At 41.9% G+C, this 19,312-nt stretch overlaps 1 protein-coding gene across 1 annotated transcript in view; it reads right to left on the minus strand.

Moving 5' to 3' along the window:
- Positions 1 to 9,638: 9,638 nt before the first annotated feature.
- Positions 9,639 to 19,312, minus strand: part of RAPGEF5 (Rap guanine nucleotide exchange factor 5) — a 158,939-nt gene continuing 149,265 nt past the window's right edge. Inside the window, exons 25-26 of the mRNA XM_066318589.1 lie at positions 16,804 to 16,858; positions 9,639 to 13,404 (exon numbers count right to left, since the gene is read on the minus strand). Of these exons, the coding sequence (XP_066174686.1) occupies positions 13,286 to 13,404; positions 16,804 to 16,858 (174 nt within the window). The 3' untranslated portion in view covers positions 9,639 to 13,285. The remainder of the gene's footprint in view (positions 13,405 to 16,803; positions 16,859 to 19,312) is intronic.

Below are 19,312 nucleotides of genomic sequence, written 5' to 3' on the forward strand. Positions count from 1 at the left end.
TTTTTCATTCTCTTTCAGCTACAGTCTATCCCATATTAAGCTCAAGGTTAAATATTTCCTGACAGAGAATTTAACTATACATACAGGCAAATATCACTCCACTTCATTTCCTTTTAAGGAGGATTAATCAAGTATGTGTGTTAGATTCTCACAGAATCTAACCTTATATCACTAGTAATAAAAGAAAATCTGTTTTAACCAAGTGTCAATAAAAAGCAGGTTGAAGAGGGTGTTCTATAACAGCAGTTATAGAACATTACCTGCACTCTTTTGCCATGCCCAACATGCCTGGGCTTGGTAATGCTTCAATTGTGACACAGAGGCTCTCAGGACCAAAGGTGGTCCCAGGAAGGCGCCCAGCAGCCATCAGGAACCTTCGGGTTACACCTATTCAGCAGCGTCACACTGGTTATCACAAATACCCCAAATGTCATGCTTTTCTGAAGGCTGCCTGACATCTCACTCACAGAATTAAAGCAGAAGTCGTCACTGATGTATAGTCACTGATATTTTTGCTCCTATTGACTTTAGGCACTTTTGCTTCAATTGACCTGCTATGAGGATGCTATTTTTCCAAATCAAATTCTGCAACAGACAGTTACCTCACCCACAAATGATTTTTCACTCCACACATGCTTTCAGCAAAACAAATGTGAAGCCATGCCATAGAAGCAAGAGCAGAAGGAGGTCAAGACCACTTTTACTGGAGAGAAATGGGCCACTCAAGATTTTGCTACTGAATGAAGAAAAAGAAAAGTCTCATCCCATTCCCTGCCAGAACTAAAATTAGTCTTTCCTTGTCTGCAACCAGATTAATGAAATAGTGAATACGGATCTACTTGTTTTTTAAATGCAGGACTTACCTGACATCTCCCACAGATTCGGCATAAGTGCCTAAAACTTATGACAGCATACCTCTATAATATTGTAAGGCTCTCTCCCTTATGCAAGGGGCTGAACAGATATCATCCATGTTGCCCAGGTCAGAGCAGTTAAAAGGCATTGCCAGCTCCCAGCTAGTGGGACTTAAGCATAGGTAGTTCTCTCTAAAGCAAAGAAGCCCCTAGATGGCATTGTGAGACTCCTCTTCCGCTCACCAACACTGAGCTGAGATGGGATATTTCCTGACTTTTTGTTCCTATTTATACAAAATAAATCCCCTAACCTCCCCAAAACAAAACACTCAACCAAAAAACTAAAATAGTAAAGAACTACAAACAAATTTAAAAGCCCAAGAGAACCACCACACAAATTTCAGTTTATGTTACTTAACCTCATTGGTATGTCAAATATATGAAATCAAGAGAGGAAACTTGATGTGAAGCTTCCCAGCTTGCTCCAGCTAGAAACATCTCTTTGTAGATTAAAAGACAAGCCAATATGTCTTCGTGATAAAGTACACTTCTACTATTATCTGCTTTATGCAACTGCAGTTCTGCCTCAGGTTTGTCCTATTATGGCATATTCAAATTGTCTTACTTGGCCAAAAAACATTTAGGACCACCACATTTCCTTTCTTCCCAAAGCACTTTGCTTACCCTCCTTAAGTGAGCTTCACAAAAGATGCTGTAAGGTATTCAAACATTAGTCTTTCCACCATAAAATATTTGGGATAGAAATAGGACTGATACTCAGTTTTTGTCTTGAACTGCTCTCTTCTCCATACTGTGGCTGAGGACTTAAAAAAAAAAACATGGGAGAAGAAAGCAAAAATTACTCTTGTTCCCCATTAAATAAATATATATTAAAAAATAGTGCTTGTTTATGTTTTACTGGTAGCAAACAGTTAGGAATGGGATAGCAGGAACATTAGGATATTATTGTCATGTACAGAGCTCACAAATGGTCACTCTTCTGCCTGAGACACTTCGCTCTCTTTGCAGAGTGTACAAAAAGGCAGGACTGGGAAAAAAGGAGGAGAAAAAGATTATGATGTGAACCAAAAGAACATCAGATGACTTGCCTAGAGTGGTAAAAGCAGGAACTAGATTATGGCCCTGGCTCAGTGCCTTCTAGCACATCCAGACACTAAACCTCAAGGGTGAAAAGCAAGGTTCACCAATGGTTCCTTGCTCAAATGTGCCCACACACTGATTCCTATGACCAGCAAAATTTCCACTGGACAAGAACTAACATGAGTCAGGGAAGAGTCAGCTTCTTGCTGGCCACAGAGTACCACAGAGATGAGGAGCAGTGCTGCAGCCTCCTGTTTTACGTCCTCTCAGCTCTTCCAGCTGCCTTTTAAGTTCCCTCACAGACATATATTTCTGAGCCTTTCCTAACTCTTCCAGATTTGGTCAAATATGTCTCAAATGCCTATAAATCTATAAGGGGGGGGGGGGGGGAATCAGTAATTTTTTCTTTAGAAACTAGGTTAAAGCCAGTTCTTTCCCCTCAACTGTATCACTCGTAAGTTCTCTTTCCCACAATGTGATTCCAGAAGTGACTGCTGGTATAAAGAACACAGCTCAAAAGCAAAATCTAGTGGCATAGTTCCCTAATCTGTCAATCAACTGATGGTGCAACCCTGTGCACAAGACAGGACACAATTTTCTAGGTCAAGTTATCTGGTTTTTGGCCACAGTATGTATTTGTTGGCATTCAGCCTGAGATTCTGCAAACTAAGAATAAAGAGCAGCCCCTCTTCCTTCAAATAAGTGATTAATAATAAAACCTAAACCAAATAAGCTAAATGCTACTAGAGCCTAAACTATTAAGTGCCGGTTGGTATTTTGGCAAAATAAGATATCCAGGTAGTAAACCACTGTCAGTGGCAAGCATTTGAGGAAGATGTAAAGGATCAGACTAGACATGTGTCAGTGAGAAGGCGGCCCAACAGTGGAAACAGCCCCAAGGAAGAGGCAGGTCTGTGTCTACTTAAGCAGGTTGCTCCAAGGAGCCTAAGAAAGGTGCAGCACCTTTCTTCACCTTTCAAAATGCATCCTCTGTGCTTGCAGTTGTGGACTGCATCATCTATCTCCTTGCAAGTCACCTTCCCTACCCATAAAACCACCTCATTTCCCCAGAGTAGGCTTATCCAGCCAGCCAGCCAGCACAGGGGACAGACAAGGCAGCAGAGAAGGAGCAGCTGTAGAAAGTTCACCATCTGGGATGGGCACCCTGCTAAAGAAGAGGAAGATTTTCCAAGTCACATGGATTTCCTCAAAACAAAGTAGTAAATGCCTCAAAGTCCGTAGAATAGAGACCCTGTGTAAGCAACACCATGACTGCTCCACCAAGCAGAAAACTGGGCAGTTCTCTGGAGACAGAGAGCCTGTGGGCTGCCATTCAGGAGGAGGCCGTGCCCTGCCACTCTTCAGCTTCCAGTTGTCTCCATCAGGCTCTTGCCTCTTTTGCCTTCACTGACTCTTTTACAGTGTAATAACTGATGTAGTGAGCAGCCACAGGGGAATCACCAATAGTTTGGAAGTGCCCAAGGATGGGTGAGGCTCGATCTGGATTGACCTCTAGTGCCATATAACCTTGGCCATGTCTCTCTGCCTCTCTCTGAAGTTTCCTCTCCTTAGAACAACAACTTCTCTCTGCCTCCTGGTGCCTTAAACTGGTGAGTATTTTCTATTTGCCTTCCAAGCCTTCTGAGTGGCACTAAATTAAGTCCTATTGACAGTACTTTTCTCTGCTGTCCAGTACTCTTCTTCCTCAGTCCACAAAAGAGCAAGTGTCAGCAGCCCCTGTTATGGAACCGAGGCTGTCACTGTGACCATAGTTGCAATATCACAGAAACTCTGGGTAAATGCCCAGGGAGCTGCACTCATACCCATACTGTACGTGTAGCTGAAATATGAGGTTTACTATGCAGAGGAGGCTTGCCTTGTGTATGACTACAAAATACTCCTGTCTTATCTAGTTGCAGCTTCCCTGTGACACCATGTGGCAGCTGCAGCTGGCTGGCTGCAGCTGTGCTCCTGGGGGTACCACTGATACAGAGAACAGAGCCACACACAATCACCAGTCTGCCAGAGGCACTTGTACAACAGCACCTTCAGAAGAAAACCCAGTCCTTGGGCTCATAAAACCCATCCTTTGGCTAAACAGTGAATTCATGCCACTAACCCAGCAGGCTTACTTTTGTCAAACACACTCAGACAATTATGCAGCATGTTTGAAGAAGCTGCCCCAGACCAAATGCTCTCACTACAGCCAACAGATTTAGATGAGATGCTGACTCCAGGGACTACTGACAGATGAGAAGGCAGCAGTCTTTATTCCCATTAGCATCTGTCCTGAGTGAATGTGCACTCTCATCATAAAGCCTGAAAGTTAAATCCAGGGTAGGATATGCACAAAAAAAAGCTGAACAGATAATCCCATCAGTCCACTTAAACGGGAATCTGAGTCAACAAATCTAATGAAATGGGGTCAGTGGACCACACAGATGACAGAGGAACCTCTCACTGCTGCATTATGTCCTGCAGTCCCTCAAGGTCATGCCAGCAGCTTTGATGCAATAAACTGACTCTCTGGGCACAGGATTTCACCACTAGATGTCAATGGTATTCTGAGTTTTTGAAAGGGAAGATACCGTTAAAAGCAGTAAAATTTGTTCTGGCTGACATCGGCCAACCACAAGTCAACCAAACTCTTTGCTTGGTCAGGATGCTGATGTACTCTTTGCAGAGATGTTCCTAAGAAAAACTCTGTCTGTCTTACAATAACATGTGGCTCCTGTAGTTTCTTGATTATTTCTGGGAAATTCACTGCGCTGCTATCTCTCGATGTCCTCTGAAAACCTTAACATTTAGCTGAAGTCTTTCCTCATTTGCATTTGTATAAAGCTGGACCAGGCTCCCTGGAGTCACTCAAATTGCTCTGAGGAATCAATCAAATTTACAAAATGCACAGAATTAAATTTGATTGGCTAAACTACTTTATACTCTTGAGCAGAAACTCCAATTTAAAAGCAAAGTGAATTACCTCACTTAAAATTAGGTAAACCTCATCAACTTAGCAGCAAACAAGGGTCTAAATGAATTTGAGATGTGTGAGTTTTCTTCAGATTCGCATGTTATTTTCCCTTAACAGTACTCCCCTATTCTGCCTCTGCTGGACTGGACTTGTTCAGTTCTTTCTACACTCTGTCTTATGCCCCTCTTCTAGCTCCTACTATCACATCATCACTTACTTGGACTTAAAACAGGGCCTCCAACCAACAATGTGCCCTGAAGCTGGAGCACAGAGCTGTAGCCTTGAGCCAAGTTCCATGGTGGCAGCTGGTGTCAGCCACAACAATTTTCATCACTGTGAGTGTGACAGAGCACCAAATAGCTCTGCCTGGTCCCCTTCTGGCACTGCACCATGATGAGAGGGATTGGCCTTGTATGAAGCCCAGCATCATTAGCAGATAAGGCAGTTCAGGGTTATTTGCTACTTTAAAGTATTTCAGATTGGATAGAGAGAGACAATATTCTGTTTTGTAGTCTAGCCAGAAACTCAGTCCGACAGAAGACATTTGGGTATTCTGGGTTTTTAAAACCCAGTAGAAATCAGTAGAAGTTCAACTTGATTTCACACAGTCTTTCTGAATGAGAGGGAGGCAGACTTATTACAGAAGCTGGCTTTGTTTTGATGGAAGTTCTACCAAGCTGCTTGACATAATTTGAATGCTTCAAACTTTTGAGGGCTTTATGACCTAAGCATTATCACCTGGAGCTGCTGAGCTGATTTTCTCAGCAGACACTTGAGTGTACCACAGTCACACCCACCAAAAACCATGCTTGGCTGGGGGCAAGCCCACAGTGACCTCAGTAACATCTTCATTGCTCACAGAGCAACAAAACCTCTGACTAGCATTACTGAGAGCTCTCACAAACATTTGTCAGGAGCCTCCATAAGTTACCAAGAAGGTGTTGGATTTGGGGCTTGATCCTCATAATCCTTTTTCATTTCTAGGTCTGAAACATCCTTGTTTACATTTGCTAATAAATTCCCTTCCAGCAATCCATAGCGCTTTGCTTTCAGGCCATCTGTCACAGCTGGCAGTACCTCTCTCGTGGGACACTTCACAACTTAGGTTAAATAGACAAGTTCTGCCAGTGCCATTTTCCCCTGCTAAGTAGCACTCCCATCTAACTCATTTCCTACAGAGGCAGCCACACACTCAGCTGGGACAAGGACTTTCCCTTTCCTTTCCTCTAGCAATCACTCTGAATGAGCCCTTTCTCTGCTACAGACAGGAAAGGGCTTGATTTGGTGTTAGCAACAGTAGGAGAACAGAACAAAAACTGCAAGTTTTAGAAGCCCTGACAACATTCTGCAACAAAATCTAATTGAAAGACCAAGAAATTTATAGCCCATCTCCTTGAACAAACCACCTTTTAAGACCTATCTGCTCAAGGCAGGCTGCCCACCCCAGTTACTGTCCTTCAGGATGGTGTAGCTCATCTGATTCTGCTTAAAGGCATCTTCATGTCTTGCTCATGTACTTCTATAAACTTACACAATTTAATCACATTCTCAGCTAAAAAGGGTGAAGTTTGGTTTTCTATTCAAATTTTATTCCCAACTATGTTGGTTCACTATTCCTTAGCACCCTCAGGTCTACTCTGACTCCTTACCAGAGAGATGAAAGGTGAAACCTCGGGCATAGGAACTAGGATGGTAAAGAGCACTAAAGGCAGCCCACAGAAGACCTCTTCATAGGAATCAGCCCTGCTTACAAGCAAACCCAGCACTCTCCACCTTTCCCTGCAAAGTAACGACTCCAGCAGCCAAAAATCCCGGAGCAATCAGACCCATGCAGAGAATAAAAACCAGAAGAGCTTCCTTCTCATCTGTTGCCTTTGAGTGACCTCCCAAATGGATCTTCTCTTTCCTATCCCTAAAATGAGGTTTTCTCTGGGTTTTAGCTGCCTGGTTTCTCTGGGATGGTTGTGGGTTTTTATAATGGGGAGGATTGCCACTACCTTGAGATTTCCCCTGGGGAAATCGAACCTGGAAAAGATCAGCGCTCTTCAGGGTAAAGGAAGTTTTCCAAGGCTTTCCAGACCATGCTAAGAGGAAAGATGATGTCTTTCAAGCATTTTGATGTGTGAAGGTGTGTCTCTTAACGTCTTTGAAATGAGTCTTAATGTCTCTACTGACTTCGGGCTGTAGGTTTGTTGCAGAGCTCAGACAGCTCGGCTCCTGGAACAGACAAGGGTCTGCACAAGCCCGAGTTTGTGAGCTTAGGGGTAAAATAGTAGGTTTAAGGGAGAGAAACATGTGGTAGGCAGTTGGGGAAGGCTGTAGCTCCCAAATACCTCAGCAATGTGGGAAGGAAGAGAGCACTGTGCGGCCGGCCAGTTCAGGCTGCACCCTCTGAAACCCCGAGAGAGAAAACCCCGCGGGTGTGTGCCCCAGGGGACTCCTTCCCGTTATTCGAATAAAGCTGCAGGACTCCTCTGTCTCCTTTTTGGGCATAAACCTCTGGTGTTAGTGGATTTTCCTGACGACGCCACTCTCCCTGCCTGGCATAAAAAACAAATGAAAAAGCCATGCTGAATAGTTCAGCTAGTTCCCTAATACACGGATTCTCTACATGCATGGATTTGCATCTCTGCAAGTTAGTGGTAGTACAAACCTCCTGGGAGACCACCAGCTGTGACTGCTTACCACTGCATTGGGCAGTGAAAATTAAAATTACACAGACTGTATCACTGTCATACTTTTAAAGGCTCTGAGGCAGATGCTGCTCAAGGGTGTTAACAGCGGTCTTATGAAATGACAGAATATTCTAAGTTAGAAGAGACCCAGAAATAAGATCAAAATTTATCTCTTAAATGAATAGCCCCTACTGGGATCAAACCTACAGCACAAGCATTGTCAGCACCATGCTCTAACAAACTGAGTTTATCTCAGGGCCATCAACAGACCTTCCTCCAGACAAGAGGGAATGCAGGAGAACATGTCTCTTTCAACCACTATTTGTTTGGCCCACTTTTGCAGGCCTCCTCAGTCCTCCAGACTTTACCAACACTGCTCAATTCTTTTAACTCTGTTACAACTACAAGAATTTCACACTGTTATTGTACCCATGAGTGTAAAACGCCATCTCACAAGCCTCCAGTGTGAAATGGTGGACATTTTGGAGTGAAAGACTTACCTTCTTTGGGTTTTGCTGTTGTATCTCAGTTGCCATCCCATAGCAGAAAGAGCAGCTCTGGGTGGCATGAAAGTCTGCTGGGATGTGAAACACAGCAAATATTTGGGAGCTTTGGTTTTCAGGTTGAGCTTTTTTGTCCTACTGAGAAGAGGAAATCACCTCTACCTGGGGTAGAGCAGGTCAGTGCTGCTCTGCACAGAGGGCTGTGCTGGCCCTGAGCAAACTACCCCCACCTGCTGCCTCCGGGGTCACACAGCTCCTGTAGCAATAGCTCATCACAGACCCCTCTGATTACTTCAGTTAAAATCCAGAGTCCCTCGAGCAGCTCAAATTGCAGGCCTTCACCAATCAAGCTCCTTTTGTGGGAAAGGGATAGAAGAACCCTTATTTGAGCAGTTCAGCAAGATGGTCTCAAGGGACAACATCCGCAGCCCAGCAGCCTCCTCTCGTGGATATTCTAGCACAACTGGAGCTGTACAGCAGCTACCCTTAGCTCCACACCCTGCCATTTGCAAAAATCATCTAAAAGATATCATCACTTGTGGAAGTCTTCCAGCAAGGGCAGTGGAGGGAAAGAGAGCCCTTTCTGCAAAGTTAGCTGCTTGCACGTAGCCACATATGGCTTAAGAACTACAACAGATTTGGAGGTTCTCTCCCAGTCTTCTGGGCTACACCATGGAGAGCAGTGATTTCCAATGAAGGGACAGTGATAAACCACTGAGACCATAAATTCTGCAGATTGTGCAACTGGATTTGGAAAAGTACGTCTGTCTGTAATGTATCTTTAAACATCATTACAGAGAAGTATCAACAATTCAGGCTTAATTTTAAATATTAAGGTTAGAATTCACCCTGTCTGTATAGGTCAGGCTTAAAACTACTTAAGGAGCAGGCACTCAAAGGATTAAGTACTGCCTATTTGTAAAGCACTTTGAACAGACATCACGTTGTAAGTACCAAGTGTTATTTCCGTCTGAAATAGCCAGGTTTGGCTTACTGGTTCCCGGGGTTTGCAAGTGGAAAGGAAGGAAGGACTGGGCAAGCCTCAGCTGCTTTACAGTGCACTTGCAGCCCATCCTGAGCTCTGCCTTCCTGCTGCAGACCAGCCCGGAGGAAGGAGAGGAAACAGCACCATCAGGGATGACTGATGACAGGGGAAAGCATCTGCTGTCCTCAGTAAGAGGATCAAGTGCCAATAAGCAGACTACAGAGGATATGAAGATAGATTTACTCCTCCCCTCTCCCACAGGGACTTCTCATGGTGGCTTGAGGCCTCTCTTTGGCTGTGCTGTGATGACAGGGCACAGCTGAGGCCCCATTAACATCATTCCTGCTTTGAAACACTGGTATCAGCAAGTCCCACTGACCAGAGACAGATGAGCAGCTCTGAAAGGGGTCAGGCTCCTGAGCCTCTGTGTGAGTCTGCATCCATCTCACAAATGCAGTGAGGGTCTGTGGAACTGAGTGACTGGAAGTAAAATATTCCACATAGGAACAATAAGTATGTGTGGTAGGCATAAAGGCACAGAGCCCAGACTTCATTAAGGTAGTTTTTATATTTTGAAAAGCAATATTAAAAAACACTGGAAAATGCAAGATAAACATAACAGTTGCTTCTACAAGTTTTAACCTTGTATTGCTTGGCCATTTTGACATATAAATTATTGCTTACTAGCTCTCATAAATACACGACACAATAATATGTACAGAGGCAAACAAGCATGAAATATGCAAAGGAAAATATTGGCAACATTGATTCTGGTAAATCAGATTATTTCATACATACCAGGTCTCATGATGGTGGAAAACTACTAGCTGTAGTCCCTGAGAAGTTAGGTAATTACCTTGATTTGGGGGGTTTCTATTTTATTACTTTTAATGCAAGCTGACACCATTATGGCACTCAAGACAGAACAGGCAGGTGTTCTTACCTCAGCTCATTGACTTCATCCCAGTGTTTAACAGTGTAAAAGATGACAATAAATAGGCTATGCAAATAAATATTACTCTGCTAAAATGTTTAGTATTTACATCTTCCTTTGTAATTTTACAGCAGCACAGTCTTATTTCTGATAAAACCCTTTCTTTTGCCACTGCTATGCAAATGGAATTTATTGCTATTCAAGATGATGTTGGAATCAAAAAGCTGTGTTAGAGAAACATCTAAATTTGTTGCCACAAAATCCCACATCAAAGAGGTATAAAGTGACACAGTTCTTTCCTTTGCTCTGTATAATTACTCCTCTTAGGTACTGGGAAAAAAAAAAAAAAAAAAGAGTATGCAGAGTATTTAACCCCAGATGTGACTGTGATAAATGGAATTTACAAGATTTATAGATTTTATACCACATAACCTAATTGGACTATTGAAAGATGTAAAAAAAAATCACACAACATCACCAGTGCTGGACCCTGGCAGAGGCTGTACAGTGTTGCCCTTCTCTAGTACAGGGTTTACTTCTAGTTCTTCTCCTAACTTCCACACCTTCAAAACTGCTTGTCAGTCTGAAGCAAAGCTCTGCAATAATTTACCTGTGGAATGAAGACATAGAAGGGCCTTTTTAAAATTAGACATATTAGCTACAGGTTTGGGCTATCTACTTTTCCTTTATATTAACAGTTCTAAGGCCCAATTTTCAATATTAAATTGATGTAGCCATGTTGAACCCTCACACTTGAAACTTAAATCCAAGTTGTACACGCCACTATAAAAACTAGTTTGTAAAGTTGTGACTAGTTGTTCAATTAGCCACAGCACAGATAACACAGTTAATACTGGCTGTGTGCCTTCAGACAGTCAGCTGCAAGTGGTAGACAACACCTGATTTAGTGTGAAATTACAGAGGTGCAGAAAACCAACAGATGGCTCAAAGCCTATTGGTATGAATCAACCATCCCTTTACTTCATTTTGAGTTGGCAGAGTGAGGAGTGTTCCAGGCAGGTCTATCAGCCTTTCAAATCAAAGCCTCAGCAGAGTCACTTTTTTTTTTTTTTTTTTTTTTCTTTCCCTCTTCTTTTCCTTCTTTCATTGCATTGTCTTTTATTCTTCTCCAACACAACTGCTGTTTCATCCACGGTAACAACCAAAACTATCACAGAGCCAAATGCAGTGAACTGAGAAACAGCCCCACCTTCTCACCCTGAGTACCTTTGAAGGCTCCCTCTCCCACAGATTTCCAGAACAACTTTGTGGACTAGAGTGTAACACCACACAAGCTGAAGCATGCAGGCTGGTCTACACATAGGCTCCTAAAAATACTACCACACTAAAAAAAAAAAAAAAAAAAAAAAATATCACAAGAGGGAGCTCAAAACCCAGGAAAGCATCCACATAATGTGGTAGGTTGGGAATTCCGAGTGCTGTAGTCCTAAAGAACTGCAAAAACACAAGCAACAAATTGTATCTGGTTTTTGTTCTTACACTGCAAAAAGGAGCCCACCACAGCTAGTATCTTCATTTGAACAGTTTTGGTCTGTTTGCACAAAAGAGTTATTTACAATATATGCAGTCACATCTACAGAAGAACATAGGAAATTTTTACTCCATGGCCAGCAAGAGTTTATTTTTTTTTTCTTTTTACTGGGTAAAAAGAATTTTTTTTTCTTAAAAAAAAATCATATAGTATTTGATAATAACAAAGTACAAGCAAATACATTTCTGAAACATCTGTTTCCTTTACAATAGATCTATACAATATTTAACAGATGGGAAAACTGAATGCATTCTACAGATTCCCCCACAGACTACTTGTTAAAGCTGCTTTCTTTTTTAAAATCCCTTTAAACCAGAGATAACACAATGATGAAGAGCATGCGACTTGAGTATTCCCACATTTTAGTAAAGGAGCATTTTCTTGGAAGTCTTCCTCATGTGGAAAACATACAACAGAGATGGGCAAGCAGTGCAATGCATCCTCCCTGCTCTGTGAAGGGACTGTCACCGTGAGTCAGAGCACAAAGAGCACGCGCCAAAGAGCACCCTGCACATCGCCTGTGGCATTCACCAGATCATTTCAGGGCAACTTCTTAGCACTGGAAACCAGGTGATGGTGGTGCTCGAGGTGTAGGTCAGCTGCAGACATGACTTTAGAAATGTTGCCTCAGCACAGGCCCAGATGCAGTACTGTCAATTACATGGGAATTGCCATGGGGAGGGCTGTGAAGGGGACGAAAGCAGTAAAGGGACCCTGATGCTGAGAACCTGGTGTGTATGTAGGTAATTACACTGGTACCCTGTAAGGGGCACCTTTCTGCTCTTTAAAAACTAGGAGGATGTGCAAGTTAGGTGAAGTTTTACTTTCTGAAATGGTGCTTCCAACTGGAGAATTAGAAATGTAAATGGATGTAGGCATTTGCCTCTGGATAGATACCAAAGAGGGTGTAATCCAAGCAGAAAACAAAGCTCCCGCTAAAATAATTTATAACATATTAACTACAGGAGCCACTGCTAAATCTGAGATAGCTGAAAAGAAAGAAAATAACATGTTTTCAGTATACAAACAATTGTGTCCATAAATTGCAACAGAAGTGCATTGGCTCTTACAGTGTGTTTTATAAAGCATATTCTTAAAGGAGCCATAACAGAGTGAACTGTTTACTGCTGACCTCCACACCACAACACACTCTTGAGTTTCATCTGGTTGCACTGCCTTGTTATATTCCTGTCCTAGGTTGCTCACACATCTCAAATGCTATGCTCCAGTGAACTCATGGGAGCTGCACAGATTGCACATTATTTTTGGCAACAATACTTTGGCAGCCTTGAATTAGTGAGGTACATACTGTGGTGAACTGGGAATCAACCCCCTTGCGGCATGTTGCTTGCTGTAATGTTTTGCTGCTGTGACATGATGATTCTTTACTTTCTAATACTGGCAGGATCTGCACTGAAAGCTACACTGGACCAAACAATATTTTCACAGAAACCAAGCTCCTGAGCTCAAAGGACACTGCTCTGCTCCCTCAGGTCCCAGTGACCAGCAGGAATGGCATCAAGCTTGCCCTGCAACTCTGTGAGCAGCTCCTTCGCTGGCTCTCGCCTGGTTTTCCTGCACATGTTGTGTGAGCTACTGATAAAACTCAGTAAAAACTGTTCTCATAGAGGGAAGCAACATGCTTGGCATAAACATTCACTTAATTCAAAGTGCTGCAGTTACAAGGTTATAGGAAGAAGCTGTGCAGGCTCACGCTCGCGGCTCTATCCTGTGAGAGAGCTCAAACAGAGCTTGCTGGTTGTCAATGACATGCAGGTGGTGGACGTATGGCTTCAGTTCGTGATGCTCTTTCGAAGGAACTTCATTGCCTGCAAGATAGGAGAAATGGGATGGATCAGAAAGCTGTGCCTTGCTTGCTGCTTCTCTGTCCTACGTCTCAAAGTCACTGCTGTGCCACCTGTCAGGGGCTAGACAGCCACAGGAAAAGACGGCCAGTAATCCAAAGGACTTGCTGTTTAAGTGTAATGCATGAGGTAACAGCTAGATAGAGAAAAGGGGAGAAGAAAAAAAGAAACAGGCAATTCTAGGCAGCCAGCACGCATAAAGGAGGGAGATATGAGCATGGCAAGAAGCTGACTCTTCCCAAGAGGAAGATTTAGTTCTGCTGGCAGCACAGGCAGTCCATCCCCTGTAAGGGTGGTTCAAGGCTTCCTTTGTGCTGCTCTGGCAGCACAATGGGACCTTGAGCAGGGGTGGGCAACCCAGCCTGCAACTTTTTAAAAATTTTAACACAGTCCACAAGACAGCAGGCCCTGGATGATTTTCTTCAGAGCCGGTGAAAGGTGACAGCACAGCAGATGGATACAAAAGCTCTTCAAAGCTGTTCTGACAGGCCCCCGTGTTTTGATCTGTTCAGCTTTTGATTTCTGATCTAGTAACAGAGACAAAAGTCATGCAGTCATTTCATGGGAGTTCACGAAGCAAGAGGAATTAGCTGTGTTACAGACAAACTGAAGGGTGGCCTGAATAGCAGCTCTTCTCTGTTACAAGCTTTATGCTCAAAATAGGCTTGTGGGAACTCGCTGCCTGTGAAACCCTCCAGCATGGCTGGTACTAGCAGAAACAGAAAAAAGAAAGCCAAGCCCAGGCTCTATCAAGACCGGCAGAGAAAGCAACACTGCTGACTTCTGGCAGATGAGCAAAGGTTGGAAAGCTCCATTTCTGTCCATGTCCTCAAGGAATTTTTAATAATATTACCATACATTAAAAAAGAAAACCCTTCAAAATTCCCCGAACCAATCAGCTCAACTCACACAGTTCTTCCCTCTCCTTTGTTTCATGATCATCTTTTTCTCCACACTCTCCAGCTGTATGAGAAATTTTCCAGGAATCATCAACCCCATTTGTTACTGAAGACATCTCTATGATGCTGTGTGGGTAACACAGGATGTGAATGCAGCCAGTTCTACATGTGGCTGCTAATGGGGCTCCTGGGCAGCTATTTTAAAGAGCTCTTGCAGAGGAGCCATGTTGGGCAGTGTTGGAGAGAATAGGATAATGTGATAAATTTGTGTCAGGATACAGAGCTGACCTTTTTGTTCTGGGGGAACAGGATCCCAGCAGCTGTGCTGAACATAGTGAAAAACATTTGTATTTCTCATTAACACCTCAAATGACAAAAGCTTGAATTAAATTATTTTCCCAGGCTGCTTTTCCTCACTTTGGAAATGCTATTATTTGTTTTCAGGATTTAGGATATAAATCTTATTTCCATTAAACAGGCATTTCAGTTTTACTTGGAACATAACCAGTTGCTAATCCAGAAACACTTTGGCCTCCAAGCTTAATACATGTGATACAGTTCATAAACAATAATAATATTCCTAGCTTAGTTTTGTTTGAATTCCTTCCTACAGTGAGATGCCTGCTGCTCTTAGGCCAATCTGGGAATTGATGCAATAGAAAGATTCAAATTCCTGAGAGCAAAATAAGCCCACTAGAAAAGGAAACTGTCCATAAAGTCTCAATAAATATTCAGTGAATTCATTTCATGCCTAAACGAATTTTAGGGGGAAAAAAGTGCCTACAGGGATGTCTGTATAAGCTGCTTTTTAAATGCCAGCTTCACAATAAATCAAGTCTGTGCTAAAATAAAATAACAATTGCCTACTTCAAACTACTAGATTATATGATAAATCTCAGGTATTAACCTTGGATTTATGTTGCAAGACTTACAAAATCACTTGGAAAAATAAAAAAGGCAAAACTGAGATGAAAGATGTGCAGGAAAAAGTGCAAAAACCCTCACATCACTCAAAGGAACCAATGTTACTTTTCACAATACCAAATAGGAGACATTTTAATTTACAGAGGCATGGTTTGGATTAATTAATATTTCCTTCAGTATCTGAATTAAAAGAAGGCACATCTTGCTCCTTCCTGACCTCTTCCTCTCTTACTTACATTTACATACAGTTACATGTATTTATATAGTTTATATACATATATATTTAGAAAAATTACTCAAGAACAATAATACTGATCAGCCTTTGTTTAAAAGTAATACTGTATATACATGGGGTAATTCTTTAGAGCAAATGTTTAACAAAACTCTTAAAAGTACCTATTATTCTCCAAGGTACCTGTATTTATAATTAAAATCATGATTATTATTCTTTTTGTTGGAGTCAATGCTGACAGCTGCTGAAAAATCTGTGGAAAAGAAAGATATTATTCAACTCTATTTTCCCCAAGGCTGCAGCACAGTTCCGAACTTTTCTTTGAAAAAGAGGTTTTAGTGGCCTCAATAAACAACATGTTTAGTGGGTTTGGCTTAAAAACTAACTGCTTCCTAAAGTAGTTCTTGTGTCCCCTTCCTGTATTTAACATCTCTGCAGAGAATAAGAACACTGAGAAAGAGAAAAGCAAGGTTTCTCCTCTGTAAACAGCAGAACAAAGAGAGCTGAAGTTTTCTGGTATTGGTCCCTTAGGGTTGGATTCTCTAGTGGCTAATAAGGCGGAAAGAACAAAAAAAAAATTAAAAAAGCAAACAAAAAAAGTCCTCTGTGCAGCTGAGGCACTCACAATCATTGCCTTCAGCATAGATCCTCCAGTGTCTAAAGCAGGCACAGCTATATTTGCAGCTTCCCCTTGAAGAGGAAACAACCTCCTCATTTCTTCCTACTCAGCCACTTTCACAAAACCCACAGGATCTTCATACCTTCTACAGTTCTGTGAAATGTCCTGAAGAACCCTAGAGAAGCAAACAATTGCTCTTGGTGAAGAGCTGAGTGAGAAGCTGTGGGGATGAGCACCATCTCTTAGCTGCTAGAAGCCAAGGCAGCTGTGAATTCCTTACCAAAACAGACTGGCAGGAGAATGAGCTAACTCAGTTACAGTTGGGAAAGGCAGCCACAGCAGCACACACCAAAAGCCTCCATTACTAAGTGTAGTTGGCACCAGATTTTACACAGGGTTTTGAAGAGATGGCAATTTTTGTAGGAAAATAAACTTATTAAAATTTGGAAGCTGTTCCTAGAAACATTTTGTAAACTAAAAGCTTCCTCCAATTGTGGTTTTTGCTATGTTGATCTTCCAAAAATGATGCTCTCTCTTGCCCATTGGTTAAATAGTTTTTGGCCACATTCTGCCACTGTAGTAAACCCAAGCAACTGGAAAGAAAATGGAGGAAAAGAACCAGACAAAAAACTCAACAAACCCTCAAGAATGTACAAAGGCAAAATATGTAGGAAATTTTGACTACTCACCAAATTGGTTATTTCTGCAATGTCTCAATGACCGAACAGTATCTGCAATCATGTGCTGCAAAGACAAAATAATAAACATCACTGCAAAGACCCAGGACAGATTCTGTTGTTAGAAATGCCTGAAAAATCTCCTTGCCCTACACTGTGCAGCAAAAAACAATTGTAGTAAGGTAGAAAACTAAGAGAGCAGGAGAAACTTTGCTCTTTTTCTTAGTGATACCTGTATCACATTTGATGAAACAGGGTTAGTCTAGTTGTCTTATTGATATCAGACAGATTAAATGAGAACAACTCCCTAGGAACCCATGGAAAGTGGTAATGAAAAATAACCAAACAATTGCTCATTTTTCTTTTGGTGACTTTTATTAAACTGAAAGCCTACAGCAATGAAAGCCTGTGTACTGGGTGAGTGCTTCAACCCCAGCTTTAGTGCATTATCTAAGGTATTGTGTAGTCTGCAGCCTCTCCTCCCGTCCCCACATTTGTATAATTGGACTGTAAGCCTCTTTGTGGCACAGACTACACCCCTTAGTGTACACTTGTGTAGTGCCTACCACACTCAGGCAACCACTACGAGCCAGGCAGTCCTTGCAACCTAACCAGTACAAAAAAAAAAAAAAAAAAAAGAGCCCATAGCCTAAACGCTGCAGAGCAAGCACCCTGACACCTCCACACGTATGTACCAAGTAAAACTGTCCTGGAGGTATGCTATTTTAACAAAAGCTAGTGCTTACAAGGATACTGGATGTTCACTTACATTAAGCAGAGGAAACAAAAGGTTTAAATTCAGTTTCTCCATTCAGGCTCAGGTCATCAATTTATACAAAAATTTGGATTATTCACTACAAATCAGTAGAGGGATTTATTTTCACTACATACTACCCATAAAGTTCTTAAGCCATTACTTTTTTAAAGTTTTACTGTTTCTGTTTCTGAGGCAGTTCCTCTCCAAATCTACTAAGTAATGGAAGCAAACTGCCGTTAGCAGGAATGATCTGAAAGCTCATGCAAACAGCTGATGCTAATTTCCTATCTTCCTCAAAAATTATTAAAGGTGCAAAGGATTAACTGTCTTGAACAGAGTATGTTTAAGACCAGAATGAGGCAGAAAAACTCATCTCTCAACATCCTGTGAGTGGCTTACAAGGCTCCTCCACAGAAGCTTATCACGAGAGTGCATTTAATGGTAACTTCATATTTCTTTCATCAGTAAATCAAAATAATTTTTCTTGTTACCCGCTGTGCTTCATTTGCCATGAAATTATACAATCTCTGGTGCTGATGTCCTTGCACTGATTATAATGAAGTTCTAATGAGATGATCTAGATTTCACGATCAATAATGTGAGTACTGGCAGCACTAAAACTTCCACCAGTGCTGCTACCGTCATGTTTTTCAGCCAATGCCCTCTGCATTTGGAATTTAGAAGTCAGAGAGACCCACACATCACACATACTGTGACTCTTGACTGTCTCTCCTTTGTAGTCAGTCACTGTGAGGATTTATCCCAAGACTGGACTTTGAAGGCAAAGCTCTGGTAAGGGAATATAATCTTTTTGTGCACATTTAAAGCAGAATCCCAAATCCTCTGGCTTTAGTACCCTAATTACACATTTCTCTCTGGTTTCAATTCTCTGGGATCCAAAAGTAATGCAGAAAAGTCAGCCCATGTATCTGAAGAGCAAATACTATCTTCTGACTGCTTGAACAGGTGCTTGCATACTCGTTAGTGTGACGAGTAATGCACATTTCTTGTAGCTTTTCAGCCTACCAGCTGCCCAGGATCATTAGCATTCCTTACTGAGGACAGCAGAGCCTCAGGCTTGGGGTTGCAGAGATATCTGGGGCTGTAGGTTGAGAACCCAGAGCTGCACAATACACAGTCCTTACAGCTGAAGGCTCCAGGTAAAGCAGGTGTTATTGAAAATGGTAATGGCCATTGACCTGTAATAGAGTTTACTGGAGTGTGGCTAAGACATGTCATTGCTAAGACATAGCTGATGGCTGGAGAGAAAAATCTGAAGAAGTCACATTTCAGTGAAACAGCTAAGAACATACCATGGAAATACCTTGAGATGTGACCATGTAAAACTGTGTTTTCATTTATTCCTTCAGATTTAGTTGAAGAAGTAGGTATGATACTAAATATTGATCTAACACTGTAATAGGCTAGACTTTACCCATATTGCAGTTAAATACACCACTGCAATCCCTTCACCTTTGCTAAAGCTAGGTAACATTCCTGAGACAAAAGATCACTTATTTTTCTTATCTTTGCAAATTTCCTTCTTTACATTTTGAATTAACTTTCTATCCACTGCTACAATTTCATGTCAAATCAAATTCAGTCATGGTAGGATTGCTGAGTTCTAAGAATATAAAATAAGCAGGGATTATAGGGAGAAAGAAGATCTTTTATTAAAGAAACTAATATAGCTGAAAAAATAATGGTTCAGACTGGCAAGTCCTCCTTTAGGTGAGATGTTTAATGCAGAAATGAAATATTTCA

This window comes from Sylvia atricapilla, chromosome 1 (assembly GCF_009819655.1).
Source record: "Sylvia atricapilla isolate bSylAtr1 chromosome 1, bSylAtr1.pri, whole genome shotgun sequence".
In the NCBI taxonomy this organism is placed as follows: Eukaryota; Metazoa; Chordata; class Aves; order Passeriformes; family Sylviidae; genus Sylvia; species Sylvia atricapilla.